This window comes from Mastigoproctus giganteus, chromosome 5, assembly GCF_048544385.1.
Source record: "Mastigoproctus giganteus isolate SK-2022 chromosome 5, ASM4854438v1, whole genome shotgun sequence".
Taxonomy (NCBI): Eukaryota; Metazoa; Arthropoda; class Arachnida; order Uropygi; family Thelyphonidae; genus Mastigoproctus; species Mastigoproctus giganteus.
This window is the reverse complement of record NC_143579.1, coordinates 167,280,588-167,305,744: the sequence shown is the minus strand read 5'-3', so window position 1 is coordinate 167,305,744 and position 25,157 is coordinate 167,280,588. Positions and strand designations below refer to the sequence as shown.

The following is a 25,157-nucleotide window of genomic DNA, read 5'->3' as shown; positions in this document are numbered from 1 at the left end:
ATGTGTCCTAACTATAACTGAATTCTTGTCTAGATGATCCTGCAGTGCTTCTTTAACCAGTGCCTCCATTAATTTCTCCAAGCAGAAGTTAAATTAACAGGTCTGTAATTACTTGTGTCACCCTTTGATCTTCCTTTGTGATTCGAGGTCACATTTGCACATCTCTATTCCATGAGTCCCCTGAGTCCAAGGAAGCTCTCAATTATGGCTAAGGGTTTGCTTTCTTTCTTTGCTGCCTCCTTTAATATAACTGGATAGATCCATCCGCTCCAGGTGCATTTTTTATGTTTATCTTCAACAATATCTGCTCCACTTTGCTCTCAGTTATTACAAAATCATAGCTCACTGCCAGAGTTTACCACACCTCTGGTGTACCCCTCCCCCCCCCAATTACTCCTCATGTGTAAATGTAGATGCAAAATACTCATTGAGTTTGTCAGCTACCTGAGCAGGATCATCAACAATTGAACTACCGATATCAAGTGGACCAATCTGATTCATTCTCTTTCTTCTAGAGTTTACATAAGTAAAGAACTTTTTGCTGTTTTTCTTTCCATCCCTTGCCAAAGATTTCTTGTAATCTGCCTTCACTTGCCTAACCCCCTTTGTGACTTCAGTACAGACTAGCTCTTATCTACCATATGCTTCTTTCTGTGTCTCCTGTTAATTTATGTCTCCCATGCATTTTTCTTCTCTGCCTCATGTCTCATTAGTTCATCAGACATTCATTTAGACTGAAACCTTGAACAGTATTTTTTAGTTGGGACAGAAAGACTAGTAGCTTCAAAGATTACTTACTTGAATTCTTCCCATTTAGAATTTACTTAGAATTTACTGTTGGTGACTTCATCAGTTGGTCTCTTTTGTATAGAATTTAAAAACTATCTGATACCACTGCAGACCTTTTCGAAAGCCAAAACTCTTCCCTTTTCCCCTGATGGTAGTTACATCTTTTAAGTAAATCCCACATCAGTACACTGTGATCACTGCCACCTAGTGGTTCCTTTATCTGTAAATACTTAATGCATGAAGAAAAATCATGCTGATAATCAGATCAAGAATATTACTCCCTCTAGTTTCCTCATGAACATGCTGCTGTAGAAAACAATTATCCAATAAATCAACAAAAGCCTTGCTAGTGTGCGAGAGATCAATCCACAAGCTCCAGACAATATCTGTGAAGTTAAAATCCCCATTATAAGACAATCTGATTTGCTGGCCCACTCTATTTCTCTGTTTAGTTGTTCATTGTACTCATCAGATTCACGAGGCCTATAACACACTCCTCCTCTCAATTTTGCTTTCCCAGTGGTTATGTCACACCAAACTGATTCAACATTGCACTATCCACCCATGCCAACTGGATGCACTTCCTTCAATTTTATGTTTCTTAACTAACAGCATAACCCCTTCTCCCTTCCATCCCTTCTGTACACATTGTACTCCCCAAATTACAATTCTGCATCCCATATATCTCAGTGACACCACTTCTCTGATATCCTAACAATATGTGCCTCTGATGTTTTGACCAACACCTCAAATTCATCAAATTTATTTACTAAACATCTACATTGGTATACATGCACCTGGTCTTATTTTTATCAACCCTAACACAGCCCATGTATTCACTTGTTCCGCAATGACTCCAGCAGTCTCCAAATTCCCTCACACCTTCTTTTCCAGGCTGCTGCTGATTCCAATATAAACAGTGCAAGAATCGCTTTCACCCCTGTCAGCAGCTACTGTTAATCTATTAGTCTGTATATCCCCCCCCCAAGCTAGCAATTTTCCGACCCACCTAACATTGTCTCGATAGCATCAGCAAATATTCTCGTACCCTTTCTATTTAAGCATATCCCATCCCTGTAGAAGCAATGCCTCCAGTTAACAAGCACAGCCATGCTGAGAAAATTTCTACCCCACGAGGCATGCACAATCTCTCCAGAACTGATTTGATTGACAAGGCTCTCAGCATATACTCTCTCCTATCATATCTGGTTAGAATTGCAGACACTTTCAAATTCAACCCTAACTTGCAGATTTTTTTTTCAACATTTACATGTACTTGTTAAATAATTCCGCCATTTACTCTACTCTTAATATCAATTGTGCTAACATTGACCTGTACTGAGCATTAGCAATGGCATATGATGCAGGAAAGCAAGGTTATATATCATCAGCCAAAAAAAAAAAAAAAATCCCATTTCACATATCCATTCACCGAAAAGTTTGTCTAGTTCTGCCTTGAACATATTTAAGTTGTTGACCTTCACTACAACCGATGGAACTTTGTTCCTACTATCATCCATCTGTTGGCTAAAGACAAATTTCTGCACATCTGCTATTCTACAATTGGCTTTTCTCAATTTGAATTTATGTCCCTTCAGGTGAGTAATCTGTGCAAGAGGAAGAATCCCATCAACATTGATCTTGCTCAAACCATTCAAAGCCTAATTTATATCATCCTGCAGGTGCCTAGTTTCCAGAAGCTGCAATTTGCAGAATTTAAGCCTTTATTGGTAACAGCAACCCTTTGTTCCTCTCAGTAATCTCATTGCCCTTCTCTGTACTCGTTCCAGCTGCTCCACACCTTTCCTAAAATGAGGCCTCCTGACATGTATACAGTACTCAAGGTATGGCCAGACCATTGCCTTATAGAAGGTGACAATTATCCCCTTATTCCTGCTAGCAAAATTACTGTATATTATTGACAAGACACCATGAGTTACTCTTGCTGCCTGTTTGCACTGCTCAGAAAACTTCATATCTGACTGCACAATTACCCCAGGACATTTTCTTTCTCCACTATCTTGAGTGTAGTACCACTCAGGTGATGTGTTACTCTGGGGTTATCGCTGCTCATATGCAGTAATTTACATTAGTCAGTGTTATTAACAGTTTCCCTGAACCCTAAGTATCCTTACAATGACACTGGCAAAAATCCATGCACCACCTTTGTTCAGATGAATACTGTCTTTCTACAAAATAGTTTCCTTCTAATTGCCACCTCTCAGCCCATCTGCTCAATTTTTCCATATCCTGCTGCAGTAGCATACTATCATTACTGTCATTAACAACCCTGCCAACCTTCATATCGTCTGTAAACTTCGACGTTAACCTAATATATCTTCGTCAATATCATTGATAAATGTCGAAAACAACAATGGGCCCAACACGAACCTTTGGGAACTCCACTAATAACATTAGTCCACAAAGAGCAGTGTCCATTGATAAACACTCTGTCTTCTCCCATTCAACCATCCTTTTACCCATTCTGGCAGCTTTCCTAAAATCCATGTATAGTCAGTTCTGCTATAATGTGCGCTTTTACAATGCGGATTTGCTCCAATGTGAGTGATGTATTAGTGAACTATGCGAGTATAATGCAATCTGCACGTTGCCTCATGTGCGATTTCGATTGCGAGTACCACCTCATGAACACAAAACCCAGCACAAAGCTGAACACAGCAATCTGCGCAATAATACATACAAGTTTACGAAGCTTAAAAAATGTGAAGTGTGTGAGAGCTACATTTCCCATTTACTATAGTTGCATTGGTTGGAGAGACACTGTTGTCATTTGCTGTATTCACAAGATAATAGGTGATATTAAAGGCCAGCTCACGTTTTCAGGAGCTTAAATTTTTCTGTTTGAACATAAATTTCGTGAGGCAAGATAGCCTGAGCAGAGGATCACATTTCTGGAGGTCACTACCATAAAATAATAAAATCAATTTGCAGTTTACAGTTCATTGGGCATCCCTATTAGTGCAATTTAATTATAAACAGGTAGTAAATGTGATCTTATTCCATGGCGATAATACCAATAGCAGGAATTTGTGGGTTTTGCGTTATTATGGCAAAATATGTTTCCCTTTCATTGAAATCATAAACAAATTTTAAGAACCTTCTCTTCAATCCTGTTTTTTAAGCTTCATAATTTTGATTCCGTTTCTCTCTTGTGCAATTTTTGCATGCTTTATTCGTCATTATTGATTGTATATCTTTTTACTGTTTTAAATTTTGCAATTAAAAAAAAAATTGTCCTTGAACAGAAATGTCAATTGTACATATATATTATAGTTCTATATTTACTGTAATGTTTTATTAAAAATTTAAGATGTTTAAACCTGTGTTAGTAATTTTTTTGTGTTTCTAACTTTTTTTTTAGTGTGTTTCTTACCAGACTGAACTTTTTTTTTTTTTTTTTTTGAGTGCCCTGCCCTATTCTTATTTTTCCCATAACCCCTGTTGTTTTTAATGCTCAAAATACCATAACACGGAGATTTTTAGTAACCCATGTACTATGTTATAGCAGAATTGACTGTGTATGATGTTGAAATTATTTTTTGCATCCAGTTCCTTTGTGACCAGATCATAGCATCCAATGAAATTTGTCAGGCTTAAGAAAGCCATGCTGTGTCTAAACTATAACTGCAGTCTGGACTAGATGATCATGCATCATTTCCTTAACCAGTGACTCGATTATTTTTCCCGGAATATAAGTTAGACTAATTGTGAATTGGGGACACATTTGCACATCTTCAGTCCATGGGCACCTCCCCTGAGTCCAAGGAAGCTTTCACTTTCATAATTATGGCTAAGGGTTTGCTTACTTCCTTTAATATAACTGGATAGATCCCATCCATCCAAGGTGCCTTTCTTAGTTCAATTTCAACAATTTCTCCTCCACTTTGCTCTCAGTTATTACAAAGTTATTTAGCTTCCTGCTCAGAGTCTGGTAAGCTTCTGGCCTCCACTTCCCTATTGACCTCATGTGTGAATGTAGATGCAAAATACTCATTCGGTCTGTCAGCTACCTCAGCAGGTTCATCAACAATGCACCGTCGATGTGTAGTGGACCAATCTGATTCATCCCCTTCCTTCTAGAGTTTACATAAGTAAAGAACTCTTTACTGTTTTTCTTTGCATTGTTTGCCAAATATTTTTCATAATCTGTAATATTCAGACTATCTTATATCTACCATAGGCATCTGTGCCTCCTGATAATTTATATGTATCCTATGTAGTTTTCTTCTCTGCCACGAGTCTCATTAGGTCATCTGACATCCATTTAGGTGTAAACTCTAAACGGTATTTCTTAGTTGGTATGAAAAGCCTAGTAGCTTCCAAGATTAGTTCCTTGAATGCTTCCCATTTAGAATTTGCTGTTGGTGACATCATCAGTTGGTCCCACTGTATGGAATTTATAAAATCTCTGAGACCACTGTAGTCACCTTTACAAAAGCAATAACCCTTCCTTTACCCCTGATGGTAGTTATATCTTTAAGTAAATCCCACATCAGTACACTGTGATCACTGCCACTTTGTGGTTCTTTTCTCTGCTGATTTTTAATGCACGAAGAATCACTGCTGAATTACTTTTTAAGTAATTCTGCCGTTCATGTACAACAATATCACCTTTTGTGCCCTTAAAAGATAATTTCTGATGTCTCAATTCAGAATATCAGTTCTCTCGGAGACCTAACCTTGGTATGGGACAGAAATCTTTCCTTCCAACATCATTTTAGGGGGGGGGGGGAGGAATATTAGTTTAATGTTAGTTCTTGTTTTTCAATCCATAGATTTGGATCGATCAACAAGAACTGATATTAAACGTCCAAAAGTATGGTCATATTGGGCTGGAGTACTGGATTTCTTAATCAAATGGATAGAAAATAGCTTACTGTCGTCAAGGCAACCTTTTCTCTCTCTGTTACTCTCACAAAAATCATATGGATATTATTAATTACCATCCAAAACATTGTCGCCTCTCTAATCTTATAATGGAAAGATGTGATACTAGGTATATCCATATTCATCATGTAACCTAAAACCAATAGAAGAGCAGATAAATCATGTGAACTGTCATACTATGATCAAAGTAGCTGCCGTGGCAAAAAAAAACACCTAAAGCAACAATTACTTTAATTGTCAAGCCATTGTCTAATAGTTCTTGAACAGTTGTTACTGATAAAGGCATCTTAAATGTTTCTATCTCTTGTGTTGTTTACATGATAGATTATAATCCTGATAAGCATTTAGTATTACTTTAGCGCTTCTTTGATGGATGATCTTTCGGTTTTTGGTTTGTCTTTAAACAGTACTGAATAGTTCCTTTCCCATTTTAGGAAAGATTCCTTTATGAGGCATTTATTTTCCAAAGAATGTCTGGAAGCCAGATCTTAAAGCTTCTGAAGTCCTGTTTATATCCATTTGTGGGCTAAAGTGCATGAATAATGGAATCTACTACAAGGAGCAGTACAAAAGTAATGTCTCCTATATTTTTCCTCAGAAAATTTAATTCCTACAACAATGCCTTTTACATCAATTAATCCTAATCATTAATAAACACACTGTTATTTTTCCACAAAGTCACCATCATTTTCTGTACACTTCCACCATCTCTGAGTCAGACTTGTATTCCAATCCTCTAAAAGTTCTTACTCTTGCTGCGGAGGGCTTTGTGAACACTGTGCTTGAGCTGATCATTGTCTGCAAAATATGTTCCACAGAGTGCATCCTTCAGCGGGCTGAAGAGATGATAGTTGGAAGGCTATGATAGGTCCGAGCTACGAGGGGTGAGGAAGAATAGTGCACCCCGGTTTTGCAATGGCCTCCATCGTGTGCAGACTGTTGTGGGGTCATGCATTGTCATGGAGAAGAAGGTTTTTGTCCAGTCGAGCTCTATGAATTTAGGCTTTTCAACTTTTACAATGTTTCCACATATTGATCTGAGTTGACTGTGTTGTCACGCTTCAAGAAGTCTGCAAGCAAAGACTCCATCTTTGGTCCAAAATGCTGTTGCCATGACTTTACCGGCAGAAGGCTGTCTTTTGAACTCCTTGCACGATGAGTTTTGATGGTGCCACTGCATTGACTGTCTCTTTGTTTCAGGGTCATAATGGAGGACCCAGGTTTTGTCACCTGTGACTATGTGTGAAAGAAAAACCTCTCTTTTACTCATAGCACTGGAGAAGTTCTGTACAGGTGATTTTATAGGCTTCTTTGTGCTCATGTGTCAGCATTTTCAGGACCCACCAGACAGAAACCTTACTGACCAGGCTAGCCAGGTGGGTAAAGTGCCTGCCTGGCAACCCCAAAGCTTGCGGGTTCGAATCCTGCCTCAGGCTTGGATCAGAGTAAAATGCAAAAAAAACTTTGGGGGAGTCTGATGCGGCAACAACTAACAAAAAAAAATAAATAAAATAAAACAGAAACCTTGTTGTAGCCTAGTTCCTTTATGATGGTTATCACAGCAGGTTTCTCTATACCTACTGTATCGCACAATTCGTATGTTGTGATGCGGTGATCCTCTTTGATCAGTGCTCTGTTGTCACTGACGTTACTGGTCGGCTACTTCGGGACTTGTGAACAATGTCACTTTTCCCATCTTAAAGTGTGCTGATATTCTCTTGCTGCAGAAGCCGTATGTGCATGCCAAGCTAGTTATAGGGTACCCACTTACATATAAACATATATAAGTGGATGATGACACTCCAAAGGCTGTGGGGGGCGCCTCCGTAGCCAGGTGGGCAGGAGCAGCAGTGCATAGCACACGCTTCTTGATTAGACCGGGGTTCGAGCCCGTGCCCACCAAATATGGAGGATGCGGAAAGGTCAGGGAATGACCACTGCATATCCCCAGAGCAATATGGCCTTGGTTGCTAATGCTCCTAAAAACCAAATAACGACAATAACCAAAGGCTGTGATACTCGTGAAATCCCAATCTAACGCCCATTAAAGTTTCGCAACTTTGCACACCATGGGCAGGCAGGTGGGGCTGGAAATGGAAACCGATCTTGACATCCTCCAACAAAAAATGACAGGACTTGTAACAAATGCCAGTCAAACTGCAATCAATAGGGGAAACCCTACTCCTGATGCAGTTCCATGGTGGACCAGGAAAATCCAAGATTTACAAAGAGAAGTTATCAGGAGAAAGGAATTACAGAGTGCCCACAGGACCTGGTCAGAAAATGAAGTTAAGGCACTAAGACAATGCTACATGACTGTAAAAAGAAGGCTTGGGAACATCTTGTCTCAACCATGGGTAACTTTATTAACTTTCTTGGTTACCACCAAGAAACTCACCAGGGTGAGGTTCTCACACCCACCAATTCCCCACAAGGACTGTTAACAACAACACGAGTGCAGTCAATAAATAATATCCTTGACACCATACAAGGGAACAACATCTCCAAACTCTGAACACCAGCACAGCATCTGTCAGCAGAATGATAACTGCACAACCGTTAACCTTTACCATTCTACTTAATTATGGTATCTCTATTCCCACCCCTTTCCCTTCTATTTCATCTGGTAGGACTTGTCCCCACTGAATTTCTTGGGGTTGCCTTCCCTGTCATCCCTCCATACTTCTGTTTCCCTCTTCAGTCTTCAACCCTACTCTAACTTACTGCGCACACTTTTTTTTTTTTTTTTTTTACTACATATAGGGCCCTGCCACTGAAATCTTCGGAAACTAGGTGGTAGGGCCCGCCAGAGTAAAAGCAATCCCTCTGCTGCCTGACCTACTTTCACGTGGCTAAAGATAGGCAATGAGAGATCCTACCGGGGGCACAGTCAGAGGAACAATATGACACTAATGTACGCTTGACTCTTTTTGAAACCTCTGGCCTTCACAGAGCACTGTGACACTCAGAGTAGACAATGAGCACTTTATCCTATATCTTAAAGTGTCTTACCTAATGTCTAACTCTACTGACATCTACAGTATTGTCACCATAAACATTTTTTAAATGCATGTGCATTTCTATAGGCATCACTTCGTCCTTGGTAAGAAATTTAATCACCACTCTTTGCTTGATACTTATATCTGTAACATCACCATTTTGAGGGCTCCTCCGTAGCCAGGTGGGAAGGAGCAGCAGTGCGCAGCACATGCTTCTTGATTAGACCGGGGTTCGAGCCCGTCACCACCAAATACGGAGCATGCGGAAAGGTCAGGGAATGACCACCGCATATTCTCGGAGCAATATGGCCTTAGTTGCTAATGCTCCTAAAAACCAAATAACAACAATCACCATTTTGAAGTGTCCTTATGCTGCACCCACAAGACCGATCACAATGCTACTCGGTATGGCAAAACTATTGACCACTTAGTGACATGCAAAATGATCTATGGCATCAAATTTGAGGTGCCTCTGTAGCCAGGTGGGCAGGAGCAACAGTGCGTAGAACACACTTCTTGATTAGACCAGGGTTCAAGCCCATGACCATCGCATATCCCCTGGAGTAATATGGCCTTAGTTGCTCTTAAAAACCAAATAACAAACAAACAAACAGCACCACATTTGAAAGCAAAAAATTAGGAGTGTACTGGTCCTCGTATCTTTGATTAAATAAAACAATTAATATCACTTTAAAATATGAAGCAAGGCTAGACTTTGGCTTTCTCCCCCTGCCATCCTGTATGCAGTATATGAAGTGTCCTGCATATAAGACTGGATTCAGTGGGATTGAAAATCACTGGATATGTTGAATCCAGTGATTGTTATTATTTTTTGGCAGCATTTCGGGTGTCCCTGTTTCATGATCGTTCAAATGCATATTTGCTTATGGAACTCTGAAACACAAAATGAAGCAGTCTTTGCTCTCAAAAATCTGAGAGAAAAGGCTTAATATTATGAACAAGCAAAATCATAAGGAGTTAGCTCTAGATCATGATTTGGCAACTTTTGAGTAAAGGAATTGGAGAAAAATGCATACATGCAATTTTTTAAATATATAAACTCTATATTTTGTTCATTAAGCTTGATTTAAAAAAAAAAAAATTTGCCTTCAAGATTATAAAAAGTTAATTCAAATTAGTTGCATAATAAGATTGTTTTTAATATAATTATTTTGATTATTTTTCTTTATTTTATTTTAAAATATAAAAAAATATTTAAATATAGATAAATACTAATTTTTTATGAAACATTTCAGTAAACACTTTGGCTTACAGAACACCAGTTGAAAACCAATAATTTAGAAAATACAGAGGGTTGGAATCTAGTATAGTAGTCTTGTGATTTTTTGGCAGAATGTGTTGCATATTTTGACTGATGTGCGGGTGGTGCATTGTTGTGATGCAGCAAGTCAGTCTTTGGCGTACCATTTTTCATGATATTTTTGTGGTGTTTCTTTTAGTTTGCACTAGAACTTCTTTATAGAAACGGTGATTGACACTTGGGCTCAGAAGAACAAATTCTTATGTTTGGTTCTCATCCCCATTCTCTGTAATCTTCAGATCTAATTCCCTAAAACTGAAATTTGTACCAGAATGGTAGAAATGCTTCCAACAGTGGTATAAGCACTAGATTTGCTGTATCAAGCCTAGGGAGGCTGCTTTAATAATATTAGTCTATATGCACACAAATAATAGGAATTTTTTGATCAAATTTCATATACATTTACCTTAATTCATAAGTAAAATCAGTCTATTTTTGCCTCTGTATATGGACATGTATGTAGGATTGTATTTTTCCCTCTGTTTGCTCATCTATTCAGATTCGTACTCGCCTTGAGGAGCAACTGGATATGAATCTTAATGAGTATAAGCCATTCATTGATCAGGAAATGCTAACCATTTTAGGGCAGATGGATGCACCAACTGAAATATTTGAATACCTTTATCTTGGATCAGAATGGAATGCTTCTAATCTTGAAGAACTGAAATACAATGGGTAAGAAGTGATTTGAAGAGCAACAATATTCATATTAAGGCCTCTTTTTTAAAAGCAGCAGGAACATTTTATTATACTTAATTTTTTTTTTCACTTTTGTACTACTTTGGATTTATATTCTAGTAAAATGTTTGAAATCAAATAGCATATTCTTTTATTTGGAATAACAGAACTTAGAATTATAAACATGTAGTATTATTATATGCCAGACCCTCCCCTAATACATAAACATGCACTTAACTACTGCTGCCTCTCTACTGGTAACTTAAAAATATATATGCAGCATATCTCTAATAAAAATCAAAAACTTGATTATGATATTATTGCTAAAATAATATCAAAGGAAGGTACTAATGAATTGTAACAGGTTACGAAGTTATTTTCTAACAGTGTTTATATTATTATCTCTTTCTGCTTAGCACAAATCTCTTAGCACTTATATCTTTCTGTTCGGACAAACCTACACAGTATTGATGCTGTTCATACTAAAATGCATAATGCTGACTTTTATGACTTAGAGATGAGCTGTGTAATAAGAACACCATTACAGGTAACCTTAAAACTATGTATGAAACTCAAAAGTCACTTATCAAGAATAAAATTAATAGAGGAATATTTGAATTTTAAAACATTTAAAAAATAATTAATGTATATACATTGATTAAATCATCCAGTGTCATGCCCACTTACATTCATTTTGAGAGTAGTAATGTTTTTTTTTTTTTTTTTTTTTTTTGTTTTTTTTATGCCATTGTAATTGTAACCTTTCTAATTGCTACCAAAACTAATTATACCTTTTTGAAAAGGGGGAATTTAGTAAACAGAAAAAAAGAGATTTGATAATTCTTCATCAGGAAAAAGTTTAAGACATTTTGAATCAATTGTCGAATATCATTCAACTGAAGAAACAGAAGTAGAATGCTTCTGTTTCTTCAATATTCTTAATCTCTTCATCAGAAGAGGTTTAGAATGTCTTGAAATAATTTCCAAGTATCAATAAATGGCATACAAAATGAATTAAAATTCAACGTGAAGTTGCATCACACATTTTTACCTATATATACAGCTAGGTTGCGATTAGTGCGACTAATGAATCCGATGAAGTAGTCGCATTATTCAAATTCGCACTATTCAAAATTATAACTATGTGTAAAATACTGTAATTGGTTCCAGCTCGGTGGAAATAGATAATGAAAAATTTTAAACATAAGTTTTTATTTGTTTATTAACGAAATATTGCAATAAAGGATAAAAAGAATATACTTATAATTTAAATTTATTATTGACAAAGTCATATAGTACTGTAATTATAGAAAGCAAAATAAAAACGAAAAAAAATTCTAAATGTCATTCCTAAAGGTACACTTACACTGACAAAAACATCTTTATTGTCTTTCGAAATATTTTAGCAATGTAGACTGAACTGTTTTCTCCTTCTTTAAATCTTCGTTCATATGCTGGTAGATGCAGAGTGCGTTATCCACATCTCAGTGAATTTGCATGCTTCAATTGAGGTTAGGGTCAGCATCCATAATTTTTTGCTTCGCGACTTCTACAGCTCTAAAGATATCTTCGAATTCTTTGAGAGTAAACTCCTTCGCATTATCTCGTTCTTCGGCATCATTGTTGGCTTCTTCAAATACTCTTTGTTGATCTAAAAGTAGGTGATCATCATCAGTCAATTCTTCCGAGTGTAAATTGAGCAGTTCCTGAACATCGTAATTTTCTAGTTCATCAAATCCAAGTTCTCTTCCAATATTTGTTATTTCTTCTATAACAGTTTCTTTGAAACCACTACTATTTGCACATTGACGCAAAATACACTTCCACACCCACACATGTTGTTTGCAGTTATTTGTTGCCAAGCATGCTGAATATTTTCTATTGCATGTCTAATGTTATAATTTTTCCAGAACTCTGTTAAGGAAATTGCATCGTTTCTTGTAGTTTTAGCAATTGCCTGTTCAAATGTTTTTCTTATGTAGTAGACCTTAAATGTTGCGTGGTCCTTTGATCCATGGGCTGCAACCCCCCCCCCCGCTTACTTAATATTCGCCTTACGGAAATTCAACTTTATGTAAGTTTTTGCCGGCTTGTGCAAACTTAAAAAAATCATGGAAACATATTTTGCATCCCGTAGAATTAAATGGAGGTATCGTGAAAATATAGTGTCAACCCAATAAAAATCGAAATTTTCACTATATAATTAAGCTATTTATCCCTCTAAAAGGTCATTTTTATAATGGGAAATTCCACTACACTTTCATTGTTATCATATGTTCCATTATAAGAATCAATTTTGATATTTTTCTAAAACACATTTCCAGAGGTCACCACCATAAAACAATAAAAAGAATTTGCACTTTCCGGTTTATTTGGCTTTTCTGTTAGCGCAAACTATTATAAACGAGTAGTAAACTTGATGTTATTGCATGTGTGATAATACCGATAACTGGAATTCTGTGGGGTTTTTATGATATTGTGGTTAAATGTGTTCCCCCTTCACTGAAACCTTCAATCATATAAAAACATAAATAAATTTTCAGAATCTTCTCTTCATTCCTATTTACTTATTACAATGGTGAAAGGAAAGGGACCAATGGAAAGTGCAAGTGCCTACAGTGCTAGGAAACTAAACAAAATTGATTTAGAAATGAAGGTGAAAATGATTAAGAAGTATGAAGCAGGGCAAAGTTTGTCATCCATTGCATGGAATTAGATCTTGCTGAATCAACAATGAATACTATTTTAAGGGACAGTGCGCGTATAAAAGAACATGTTAAAGGATCAATGCATTTAAGATCAACAGTGATCACAAAACACTATTCAGGTGCTATATCGAAGATTATTATTATTAGCTACGTGGTGCAAGGAAGCCTGAGACTTATGCTGCACCATCCAAAGGAAAAATCCCGAGTTACAGAGAGAGAGAGAGAGAGAGACAAAAGTACAAGGAAATCACCAAGAAAGAGAAGAATGATGATATCCAGCTTAAGACCCTGGGTGTGCCAAGCCCATACTCACCAGATGTGAGCCCCTGGGGTTAAATGTAACAGCTATTGATAATATGGATGGAAAATCAGATTCAGAAGCGTGTGCCCCTGAGTCCAGTGACCATTCAAGCAAAAGCAACGAGTATTTATGACGATATTAAAGATAAGTATGGCAAACCCCAAGCCAAGTTAGTGGCAAGCAGCAGGTGGTTTAATTGGTTCAAGCATTGTGCTGGTTTCCAAAACATTCAAGCATGCGGTGAAGTCGCCAGATTTTGTGGTGTTGGAAAAAACACCTTTTAAATTTCCAAAGCGGCGTGCTTATCAGCTGGAGAGTTAATTCTGGCAACAATGCTCAAAAGGCAAAACTTGCTGACATTATGCCTGTCTCCTCTCTCTTTTTTGTGATTTTATACTTTTGAATTTTTTTGTAATTTTTTTTTAGCATTAGTAGAGGCATTTGATGCAAGAAAGCAAGGTTATGCAGCATCAGCCAAAAAAAAAAAAAAAAAAACCCACTTCCACTTCACCCCTCTGTTCGTTCAAAATACCTGTCCAGCTGAGCCTTAAACTTATTTAGCTATCAACTTCCACTACAAGGGATGGAAGTCTGTTCCACCAACCAACCACCCGCTTGCTAAAGGCAGATTTCCGCACGTCTATCCTACATCTGTCTTTCCTCAATTTGAATTTATGCCCTCTCAGGCATAAATTTTGTACACTTTTGAATAAATAATTCTGTTTACACGTTCGTTGAACATTTCTTTTTTGCTTAAATCAAATTTGCGAGTGCCGCATAAGCATTTAGGGAAATTCCGACTTAAAAGAGTTCCGCAGAATGCAACCCTTACATAAGTCGAGGAGTGGCTGGTGTGTGTTATTTTATTTATTTATTTTTTTTTTTTGTACTTATTTTAGAAATTTTGATTTCTTTTAACAAACTTGAGTTAAATATTAAAGCAATGTTTTGATATACAGTTTTTATGAATTTCGAGAAGATGAAGCAGGTAAATTTTTTTTATTTATTTTATTTTTTTTTATGACATTTAAATTTTATTTTCTTGAATCATTTTTCAAATATTAATAGAGTGAAACCTCTCTATAAGTGGACACCATTGCTGCAGAAGAAAGTGTCTGCTATATGGAGGTGTCCACTTTGCTGAAGTTAATATACATGTAGTCAATGTCAATAATTCGAGAAAATGAAATTCACTGTAACTAGTTACTTAACACAATTTTTTATTCCTTACCATTATCCATTTGGGTTTCAATTAACTTTTAATAAATAATGTATAATTAATTTTTAATAAATAATAAAACTTGCATTATTTATTACAAAACATTAGCAGGAGCATATACAAGCAAAAAAAAAAAAAAGGAAAAAAAGAAAACACTTCCCATTTGTTACGTATGCTTGTCTAGTTCTGCCTTGAACTTAAGTTGTCGACCTCCAGAATGACAGATGGGTTTGTTCCAACTATCAACCACCCACTGGCTAAAGGCAAATTTCCTCATATCTATTCTATAATTGTCTTTCCTCAATTTGAATTGGTCCACTCAGGTGAGTAATCTGAGCAAGAGGAAGAATCCCATCAGCATTGAGCTTGCTCAAACCATTTAAGACTTTATTACACCTCAATCAGATCACCTTGCAGGGGCCTAATATCCAGATGCTGCAATTTGCAGAACTTAAGCTTTTCTTGGTAAGAACATTCCTTTGGCACCTCACCAATCTTGTTGCCCCTCTCTGTACTCATTCTAGCAAATCTACATTTTTCCTAAAATGAAGTCTCCACACCTGTATGCAGTACTCAAGGTGTGGCCTGATCATTGTGTTATACAAAGGGAAAGGGATTATCAGTTCCTTATCCCTGCTAGCAAAATTCCTGTATATCATTGACAAGACCCTCATGACCTGCTCTGGTCATGAGGGTCTTGTTAATGGGCAGTGGTCTTCACCACTGCCCAGAAAACTTCATATCTGACTGCACAATTGCCCTCAGGTCTCTTTCATTCTCCACTACCCTGAGTGTAGTTGGTATGTTAATACTGCACAGTTGGTATGCTATTCTGGGGTTACTGCTACCCATATGTAGTACTTTACATTTGTTGATGTTAAATTTCAGTTGCTACCTCTCAGCCAATTTTTCTGTATCCTGTTGCAGTAGCGTACTGTCAATAACAAACCTGCCAACTTTTGTATCATCTGCAAGCTTCAACATTAACTGTGATATATCATTAATAAATACAGAAAAGTACAATGGTCTGAACACCGAACCCTGAGGACTCCACTAATAACATTAGTCCACAAAAAACAGTGTCCATTGATTACCACTCTGTCATCTCCCACTCAACCATCCCTTTATCTATAGCAACAACTTGCCCTTAATGACATACTGCTCTAATTTGTACAGCAGTCTTCCACATGTAACAGTATCAAACGCTTTCCTAAAATATAAGTACAGTTGAACTCGTTTGTAACGAGTTTCACTGGACCACAAGATGTGCTCGCTGTATCTGAGTACTTGTTATATCCGGTGAAGTGGTTCAGAACAATAGTAGTGTAGGAACCGGAGGCAAACGTAAATTGCAAACTGTAAAAGATTAACCTATATATGGAAATTATTTGTGGCCTTAAAAAGTGCTGATTGTTTCAAAAAGTGATTATCCAATTTTCAGGAATTAATGTAGGGTCATTTGACTGGTCTTCTGCTTTTGTCTCAACTTTCTTCTGATCAGACTTAAGGCACTGAACACCTGCATCAGTATCATCTGTGGCTTTACCAAAACCTTGATGGTTCTCTACACTGTCAACAGCTGCTCCATATGATGGAGGCTGAATGGAGTTTTCTTTGTCTAGTTCTTCATCACCTGCTACTCGGATGGTTTCTATGATGTCTTTTGTTGTAAGAGCTCCCGAAGTGACGGCATCATTATTTACATACTACCAACTGTTGATGTTTGGAAGTTGATTCAAATACTCTGGACTGCTCTTTTACAACCACTCAGATAATGGAATGTGATCTAACTCGCCAGTAACGTTAATTTTCTTTGACTGAAATCCGGCCTTCTTGAAACAGTTTTGAATGCAACTTTGTGAAATGAATTCCCATGCATCTCTCATAAAACATATCATCAAGAACTGAGATTTTCATTTCAATTCCTTTGTCTATTCTGTCAGTGAGCAAAAGGACAAGTTTGTGATGAATATGAGCTTTGAAACTTCTGATCACACCTTTGATCCATTGGTTGTAGCACTGCTGTAGTATTTGGAGACAAAAAAATGAGCATTATGTGACTTAGATTATTGGCTTTCTCTGGATGTGCAGGACTGTTATCTACAAAAAGTATAATTTTGTTTCTGTACGAAGATCTTTGTTCCACTTTTTGAGGTAATCCTTGAAAACATCTGAAGTCATCCAAGCTTTTCTGTTCACCGTATAAGCCACTGGAAGTTGCTTCACATTCTTGAAGCATCTTGGTTTGGCAGACTTTCCAATCACTAGAAGCCTTCTTTTATCTGTCCCAGACATATTTGTGCAGATAGCCACTTAAGTCTATTCTTCGACAACTGTCCTCCAATGCATTTTCTGCCCTGGAATTTCAAAGTTTGGTCAGGAGTGACATTATAGAAAATTCTTGTCACTGTAGCCTTGAAGATTAAGTGGCCACACGTCGGTCATCAACTTAGATGTTATCTCCATGTCCACTGCAGATGCTTCTCCACTGATTTTGCCTTAGCAAATTTTATGCCGATTCTTAAAATGATCGAGCCACCCAATTGAGCAACAAAATTCTGCATAGTTGAAAAGTCATGCAAATTCTTCAGCTTTAACGTTTAAGATTGGCCCACTTATGGGTAAACCAGCATTTCTTTGTGTAGTGAACCATTTCAGCAGAGCTTGATCACCGTCATCATTGTTGCATTTGTTGTGTTGTCATTGCATTCCTTCAACACCGCGTCTCTATTTTTTATTTTTCCAGTGTTGAAACAGTAGATGAAGAAAGTCCGTACTTCTTGCATATCTCAGTGTTCTCTGACCAGTTTGCATTTCTTCAATAGTTTCGTCTTTTTCCTTCACCGATAATATTTTCCTCTTCGACATTTTCAGGCTCTGAGATTGAAACCAACTCCCTCTTACTGTCCTTTAGAAGTGAGAATAGAGTTCGTCCTTAAAAGGACAGTGTATAAAATTTTCTATGAAATCCACTATCCAAAACGAACAGCATCAAAACAGCTAATGCATCTAAGCTCTCCGGAGGTCTGCTTTTATCTGTTGACCAGTGGCCAGTGATTGGTCATCGGAAAACGAGTGGGGTGTGTTTTACAGCTCGCTAATTGGTTTACCGATGACCAATAGCTAGCTGCTGCAGAGTAGGTAAAAGCAGACCTCTAGAGAGCTTAGAAGCATTTGCTGCTTTGATGTTGATCATTCTAGACAGTGGATTTCACATGCAATTTTATAAACTTTCTTTTGAAGGAAAAGTAGGAACTTCTCGTTTGTAAAAGATGACAAGAAGCACTTGGTTTGATGTACATGGTAGTATGTTCCCTTGTTATATCCAAACTGAATGTGACGTGTTTTTAAATGAGACCAAACAAAATATTTCAATTTACTCATTGTATCCGGGAATTTGTTTTATAAGTGGACTCCTTATAAACGAGTTCAACCGTATGTGATATCAAAATTATTTTTTGCATCCAGTTCCTTTAAGACCATATCATAGTATCCAATTAAATTTGTCAGACAAGACCACCTTAACAAACCCATGTTGCGTCTGAAATATAACTGCAGTCTTACCTAGATGATCCTGCAGCGCTTCTTTAACCAGTAACTCCATTATTTTCCCCAGAACAGAAGTTAAACTAATGGGTCTGTAACTACTCGTGTCACCCTTTAATCCCACTTTGTTGAATTAGGGATACATTTACACATCTCCAGTCCATGGGGACCTGACCTAAGTCCAGGAAGCTTTCGTAATTATGGCTAAGGGTTTGCTCACTTCCTTTGCTGCCTCCTTTAATATAACTGAATAGATCCCATTCATCCCAGGTGCCTTTCTTATGTTCAACTTCAACAATTTCTCCTCCACTTTGCTCTCAGTTATTACAAAATCATTTAGCTTGCTGATAGTTTGATAAGCTTCTTCCCTCCACTTCCTAACATTCACATGTTAGGAAGTCTGTAGGGAAGTGGAGGCCAGAATGCAAAATACTCATTCAGTTTGTCAGCTACCTCAGCAGATTCATCAACAATCGAACCATCGATATCAAGTGGACTAATGTGATTCATCCTCTTCCTTCTAGAGTTTATATAAGTAAAGAAGTCTTTGCTATTTTTGTTTGCATCTTTTGCCAAAGATTTCTCATAATCTGCCTTCACTCGACTAACTTCCTTTGCGACTTAGTTACAGACTGTCTTCTATCTACTATAGGCTTCTTTGTTTCCTGATCATTGACATGAATCCCATGCATTTTTCTTCTCTGCCACAGGTCTCAGTTCATCTGACATTCATTTAGGATTGAATAGTATTTCTTAGTTGGTATTAGAACCTAGAACAGTATTTCTTAGTTGGTATGAAAAGCTTAGTAGCTTTGGAGATTAATTCCTTGAATGCTTCCCATTTAGAATTTGCTATAGAAAACATCATCAGTTGGTCCCTTTGTATAGAATTTAAGCGCTGTCTGAGACCACTGCAGATTTTTTTGAAAGCAAAAAAATTCTTGAGTAAATCCCACATCTTGAGTAAATTCTTGAGTAAATCCCACATCAGCACACTGTCATCACTGCCACCTAGTGGTTCCTATACTGCAGATTCTTAATGCATGAATAATCACTGCTGATAATCAGATCAAGATTATTACAATTCTATATGTTGCCCCTCAAACATGCTGCTGTAGAAAACAATTATACAATAAATCCACAAAAGCCATGTCTTGTGTGAGTGACCAATCCACACGTTTCAGAGAATATCTGGGAGGTTAAAATCCCCCATTATAAGACAGTCTGATTTACTGGCCCACTCTGTACAGAGTGTACAATGAATAACTGTACTCTGTACAGTTATTCATTGTACTCATCAAAGTCATGAAGTCTATAACAAACTCCTACTCTCAATTTTGTTTTCCCAGTGCTTATGTCACACCAAACTGACTCAACATTGCACTGCCCACCCATGTCAACTGTTTGCACTTCCTTTGATTTTATGTTTCTTAACTAACAGCATAACCCCTACTCCCTTCCTATCCTGACTATCCTTTCTGTACACATTGCTCCTCAAATTCCAATTCTGCATTCCTTATATCTGTGTGATACCACGTCTCCGATATCCAACAATATCTGCCTTTAATGTCTTGACCAAATTTAAAATTCATCAAATTTATTTATTAAACTCCTAGCATTGGTATACATGCACTTTTCTTACTCTTAGTTTGCTAACACTGCCCATGTATATACTTGTTTCATGATGACACCCAGCAGTCCTGGAAATGCCTAGCACCTTGCTTTCCAGGCTGCTCCTCATTCCAATAGAAGCAGTGCAAGAATCACTTTCACCTCTGCCTGCCACTACTGCTAATCTATTGGTCTGTGAATCCCACCATCTAGTAGTTTTCTGACTCACCTAGTACTACTTTGATAGTATCAGCAAATATTCTTTCACTATTTCTATTTAAGTGTATCCCATTCCTGTAGAAGCAGTCTCTCCTGTTAAACACAGACCTCACTGCAAAAAATTCTAAGCCATGTGCTTTGCATAATATCTCCAGGCCTAAATTGATTGACAAGGCTTTAATATATTCCCTCCTATTGTGTCTGGACAGAATTACAGACTCTCTCAAATTTGACCCTAATTCTCGACCTTTTTTCAATATTGACCTGTGTAAATCCTTACATCTCCACTTAATGTTATTAGTGCCATTGTACAACAATATCACCTTTTGTGCCCTTATAAGATATCTACTCTACAGTGTCATCAATTTTTCCCCTGGTAGACATTCCCTGGTCCTATTCCAACTATCCTTTTTTGCACAATATATTTCTTGTCTCCCTGACAATAGAGTCACTAACAATAACTAGCTGCTGTGGAATCAGTGCATTCTGCCTGAAATTTGCTGCTCCGTTACCTGATGCACAAGAGTGAGCTCTGCTGTTGAGTTCGGTAGCTGAGAGCTTGATCTGCTATTTTAATTCCTTCAAGGGCAGAGTAGGACCTGTATAGAGTACTCAAGGTATGGCTTGACCATTGCCTTATACAATGGGATAATCACCTCCTTGCCTCTGCTAGCAAAATTCCTATATATCATTGACAAAACTCCATGACCTGCTCGGCAGCCAGTCTGCACTGCCCAGAGAACTTCATATCTGACTGCACAATTACCCCAGTCTTTTTCATTCTCCACCTCCCTGAGTGTAGTACCACAGAGTTGGTACGTTTCTCTTGGGTTATTGCTACCCATATGGAGTACTTTGACAAATGCAATGTTAAACTTCAGTTGCCACTTCTCAGCCCATCTGCCCAACTTTTCTAGATCCTGTTGCAGTAGCATACTGTCATTAACAACCCTGCCAACCTTTGTATCATTTGCAAATTTCAACATTAAGCATGATATACCTTCATTGATATCATTGATAAATACACAGAGCACCGAATCGTGGGGGATGCCGCTAATAACATTAGTCCACGTACAGCAGTGTCCATTTATTACCACTCTCTGCCGTCTCTCACTCAACCATCCCTTTATCCATTGGAGCGGTATGGCATTAGGGGCAGTAACTTGCCCCTAATGCCATACCGCTCCAATTTGTACAGCAGTCTTCCATGCGTAACAGTATCAAAAGCTTTCCTGAAATCCAAGTATATTATATCAAAATTATTTTTGATATCATAAACAGTGGCCACAGGTTAATCAGGACAGCTGTTTATTTGAGGCAAATCTTAAAAAACAGAATGCAATCGAGAAAATAGCCAGGGTTTACTTCGCTTAATTGGGGCAGGAGACCGCAGCACTGGAGATTACCCTATGATTGTCTCCGGCCGTACCGCGTAGTTCTGTCAAATTTCCGGAGGTCACAACCATAAAACAATAAAAACAATTAGCAGTCACTTGTTTATTGGGCTTTACTGTTAGTGAAATCTATCAGAAACAGATAAACTTGATCTTATTGAATTTGCGATAATACTGACAGCTGGAATTCCTTGGGTTATTATGGCGAAATGTATTTACACTTCCATGGAATCTTCAGTCCTATAAAAAAATTAATTTTCAGAATCTTCTCTTCATTCCAATTTTTAAAGTTTCATAACTTGTTACTCCATTCTCACTTGCGCGTATCGTGTTACTTGCAATTTGTGTGCGCCATGTTCTTTGTTATTGATTGCTTATCTTTTTACTGTTTTAAATTTTAACCCACACTCACAAATGTCAGTGAACAGAAATGTCAACTAGTTAGTATGTACATATTACAGTACATATTAATTATCACGTATATTCTTCCGATTTTCACATTTCATTTAATTTTTTAATTGGTAAGGTAATAAAGGGTAAATTTGTGCTTAATATATCTTTACTTTTATAGCTTGTGGATAATATTCCTCCTATTTTTGCTAATTAGAATCGCTGTTTAATAGAATTAAAATTTAATTCACAAACGTGATCACAATGACCAGTGCTTACTACACATCGTATAGTGAACTGTACTTTACTATGGTGAGTCCATTGTAATGTGATTTGATTGTACGGTGAACCATTTGTAAAGTGGGGGGGGGGTCCATTGTATTTTTAACTATTTATGTGAAACTTTGGATAATTGGGGCAGCTGCTTAATTGGGTCAAAATGCTCTAGTCCCGGTGTGTCCCAAATAACCGAAATCGACTGTACTTGGATTCTTCATCAGACAAGTCTTTTTATTCTTTTAGCATAATGTATTCCCTGTCTCCCTGACAATAGAGTCACTGTCAATAACTAGTTCCCGTGGGACCAGCACATTCTGCCTTGGAGATTACCACTTTGTTGCCTGATGCACAGGAGCGAGCTCTGGCGTTGAGTCGGGCAGCTAAGAGCTTGATGGGCCCCTCATATTAATTTCTTCGAGGGCATTTACCCTACACCTCAGACTCTCATAGACGCCCATCAGAATGCTGAGTTGGCGCCTAATTTCTTCACAGTCTCTGTACTTAGCACACACATCCTCCTTGGCTATATCATGTCCTGTTCTAGAATGTCTGCAACCATTTCACATTTTGTGCATTGTTTTATACTGTGATGTGTTGGAGAATTGCCCACTTCGGTTCTCTCGCAAGCCACAGCACTGACTATTCTGTGAACACTGCTCTGCTGCTCTAGTCTGGGTCATGATTCCATTAAGTATATAACAATGAACTTTAATAAGATTAATGAATTTTACTGATTAATTGATCATACTATACTAATCTAACAAATTTCTAATACAGTGCTACGATTTTCACTATCTAGTTTTACGTTCAACCTTACACTATTGCGTATCGTATAACAATGGCAGCAAGTTACGAACGTAAAATTTCCGGAAACTAAGTTTGGTTTTGGTTTGATTGTTTTTTTTTTTTTTAGGAGCATTAGCAACTAAAACCATATTGCTCTGGGGATATGCGGTGGTCATTCCCTGACCTTTCTGCATCCTCCATATTTGGTGGTCGCAGGCTCGAATCCCGGTCTAATCAAGAAGCGTGTGCTACGCACTGCTGCTCCTGCCCGCCTGGCTACAGAGGTGCCCTGGGCACTAAGTATTAACTTTCAAAGTTGCTATCTAAATTCAAAAATAAATCACTGAGCTTGGCTAGAACTATAAAGCTACTTATAGAAAATAATTTAGTATAACAATTAAGTCAATAAAACGACTAAATATAAATGAAAACTTAGCATTTGCAGGAGCTGCAAAAATCTTGATCAACATGGTAATAACCTCGTGAAAATGCATTAGTCTGTTTGTAGGGTGTTAATTTTTTTAAATAAATTAATTGTACAGTATACTCTATTACAGTTGTATTCTCACATTCACATTAAATCTCTCCCCTTTTTCTCTCAGTAAAACCATCTCTCAGGTTTACAATTTTATTGCCTTGCTGAGTGATGGCATGCCAGTGAACTGCTTCAATCAAAACAAAGTTTGTAAATTCTATATCAGTAGTGATGAGCATATTAACAATATATTCTGCAATCTACTCTGTAAATAATCGTTGGCTATCAGAAGTCTAATTAGTGTCACTAATACTGTACTGACCTTGATGTTCACTTGCCTTTGTGGCCTATGAAAATGCGTGCGTGTATGTGTGTCACCAGCAATGAATGTGTTCATCCAAAATGTTAGCTTTAAGAAAATCTTAAGTTTCTGCTGCAGGGAGGTTGAAAAATCAAAAAAAAGGACAGTTATCAAAGTGTCCATGCCCATAGTAGAGAGTGTCTGCTTAGGAGAAGTTGCTTAACATGTAATTTCAAATACTTATGGTCCAAGCCTGAGTTCACAACAAGGGTTGGGGTTGTCTGCTTTAAAGGGGTATCTATGAAAGGAGGTTTCACTGTACCAAAACAATAGGGATACATTTATTATATAGAGGTGACAAAAGATATGACTATAATTAACTAAAACAAAGAAACAGTTGATCAATATGGATCAACTTTAGCTAACATTTCAATTACTTTCAAAAAATTGCCATTATTGGGAATGTACAATTCACTTGAGGAACCGTGAAATGCAAGAGACTGGCTAGCTAAATATTGAACAACAGCAAAAATTTGTTTCAAAATTTCAGTCCACCAATTTTACTCTAGTTCATACAAGCAATGTTGTTCTTTATCTACAGTTGTTTGTTTTGTTAACATGGACTTTATTGCAAAGTATTTATTGTAATTAGAAATATGAGTAGAAGATCTTTCATGTCGTTGCAAATTAATATTAGCATGCTTCCAATCAGAAAAGTCAGTTGAACGTAACTGAATATTTGCAGTTCCAAATATTTTACAACAAAAACAATATATACTATTTGTTGAAAGTGAATACATTAACTAGGCAAGATTTACCTTTCGTTGTTTGCTAATGTCCCTGTATAATACACTTGAAAATCGTCCTTTTTCATTCGAAGGAAATGAAACATTATTCACTTGTTTAGGTCCAATTTCCACCAAAATTCCCATCCACTTTCTTGATAAAATTTTGGGCCAATGACAAGGATCCTTGATGGCTTCTATGGGAATGTTTTCATCCACTGCTTCCAATTTTTCACCTCCAATAGAAGAAGCATAATTTTCTTGTTCCACTATAGGTTGTCCTTTAATCATTATCAGAAATTTGCTCTGATTCATTACCTTTTTCTGCATGTGCAATAGTTGTAGTACTTTTGCAATACTCTAACATATTCTTGTTTTTTTTTTTTTTTTTTGTTTCCTCTTGTTTTTTTATTCTTTTTTTATATTCTGCTCTACTTAATTTTTTAAT

General features: G+C 37.2%; 1 protein-coding gene across 2 annotated transcripts in view; it reads left to right on the top strand.

Moving 5' to 3' along the window:
* Positions 1–25,157, top strand: part of LOC150085821 (uncharacterized) — a 354,492-nt gene that overhangs the window by 232,486 nt on the left and 96,849 nt on the right. For both annotated transcript variants that reach the window (XM_090374264.1, XM_090374263.1), the window contains exon 10: positions 10,517–10,692. In XM_090374264.1, coding sequence (XP_090230390.1) covers positions 10,517–10,692 — 176 coding nt within the window. The remainder of the gene's footprint in view (positions 1–10,516; positions 10,693–25,157) is intronic.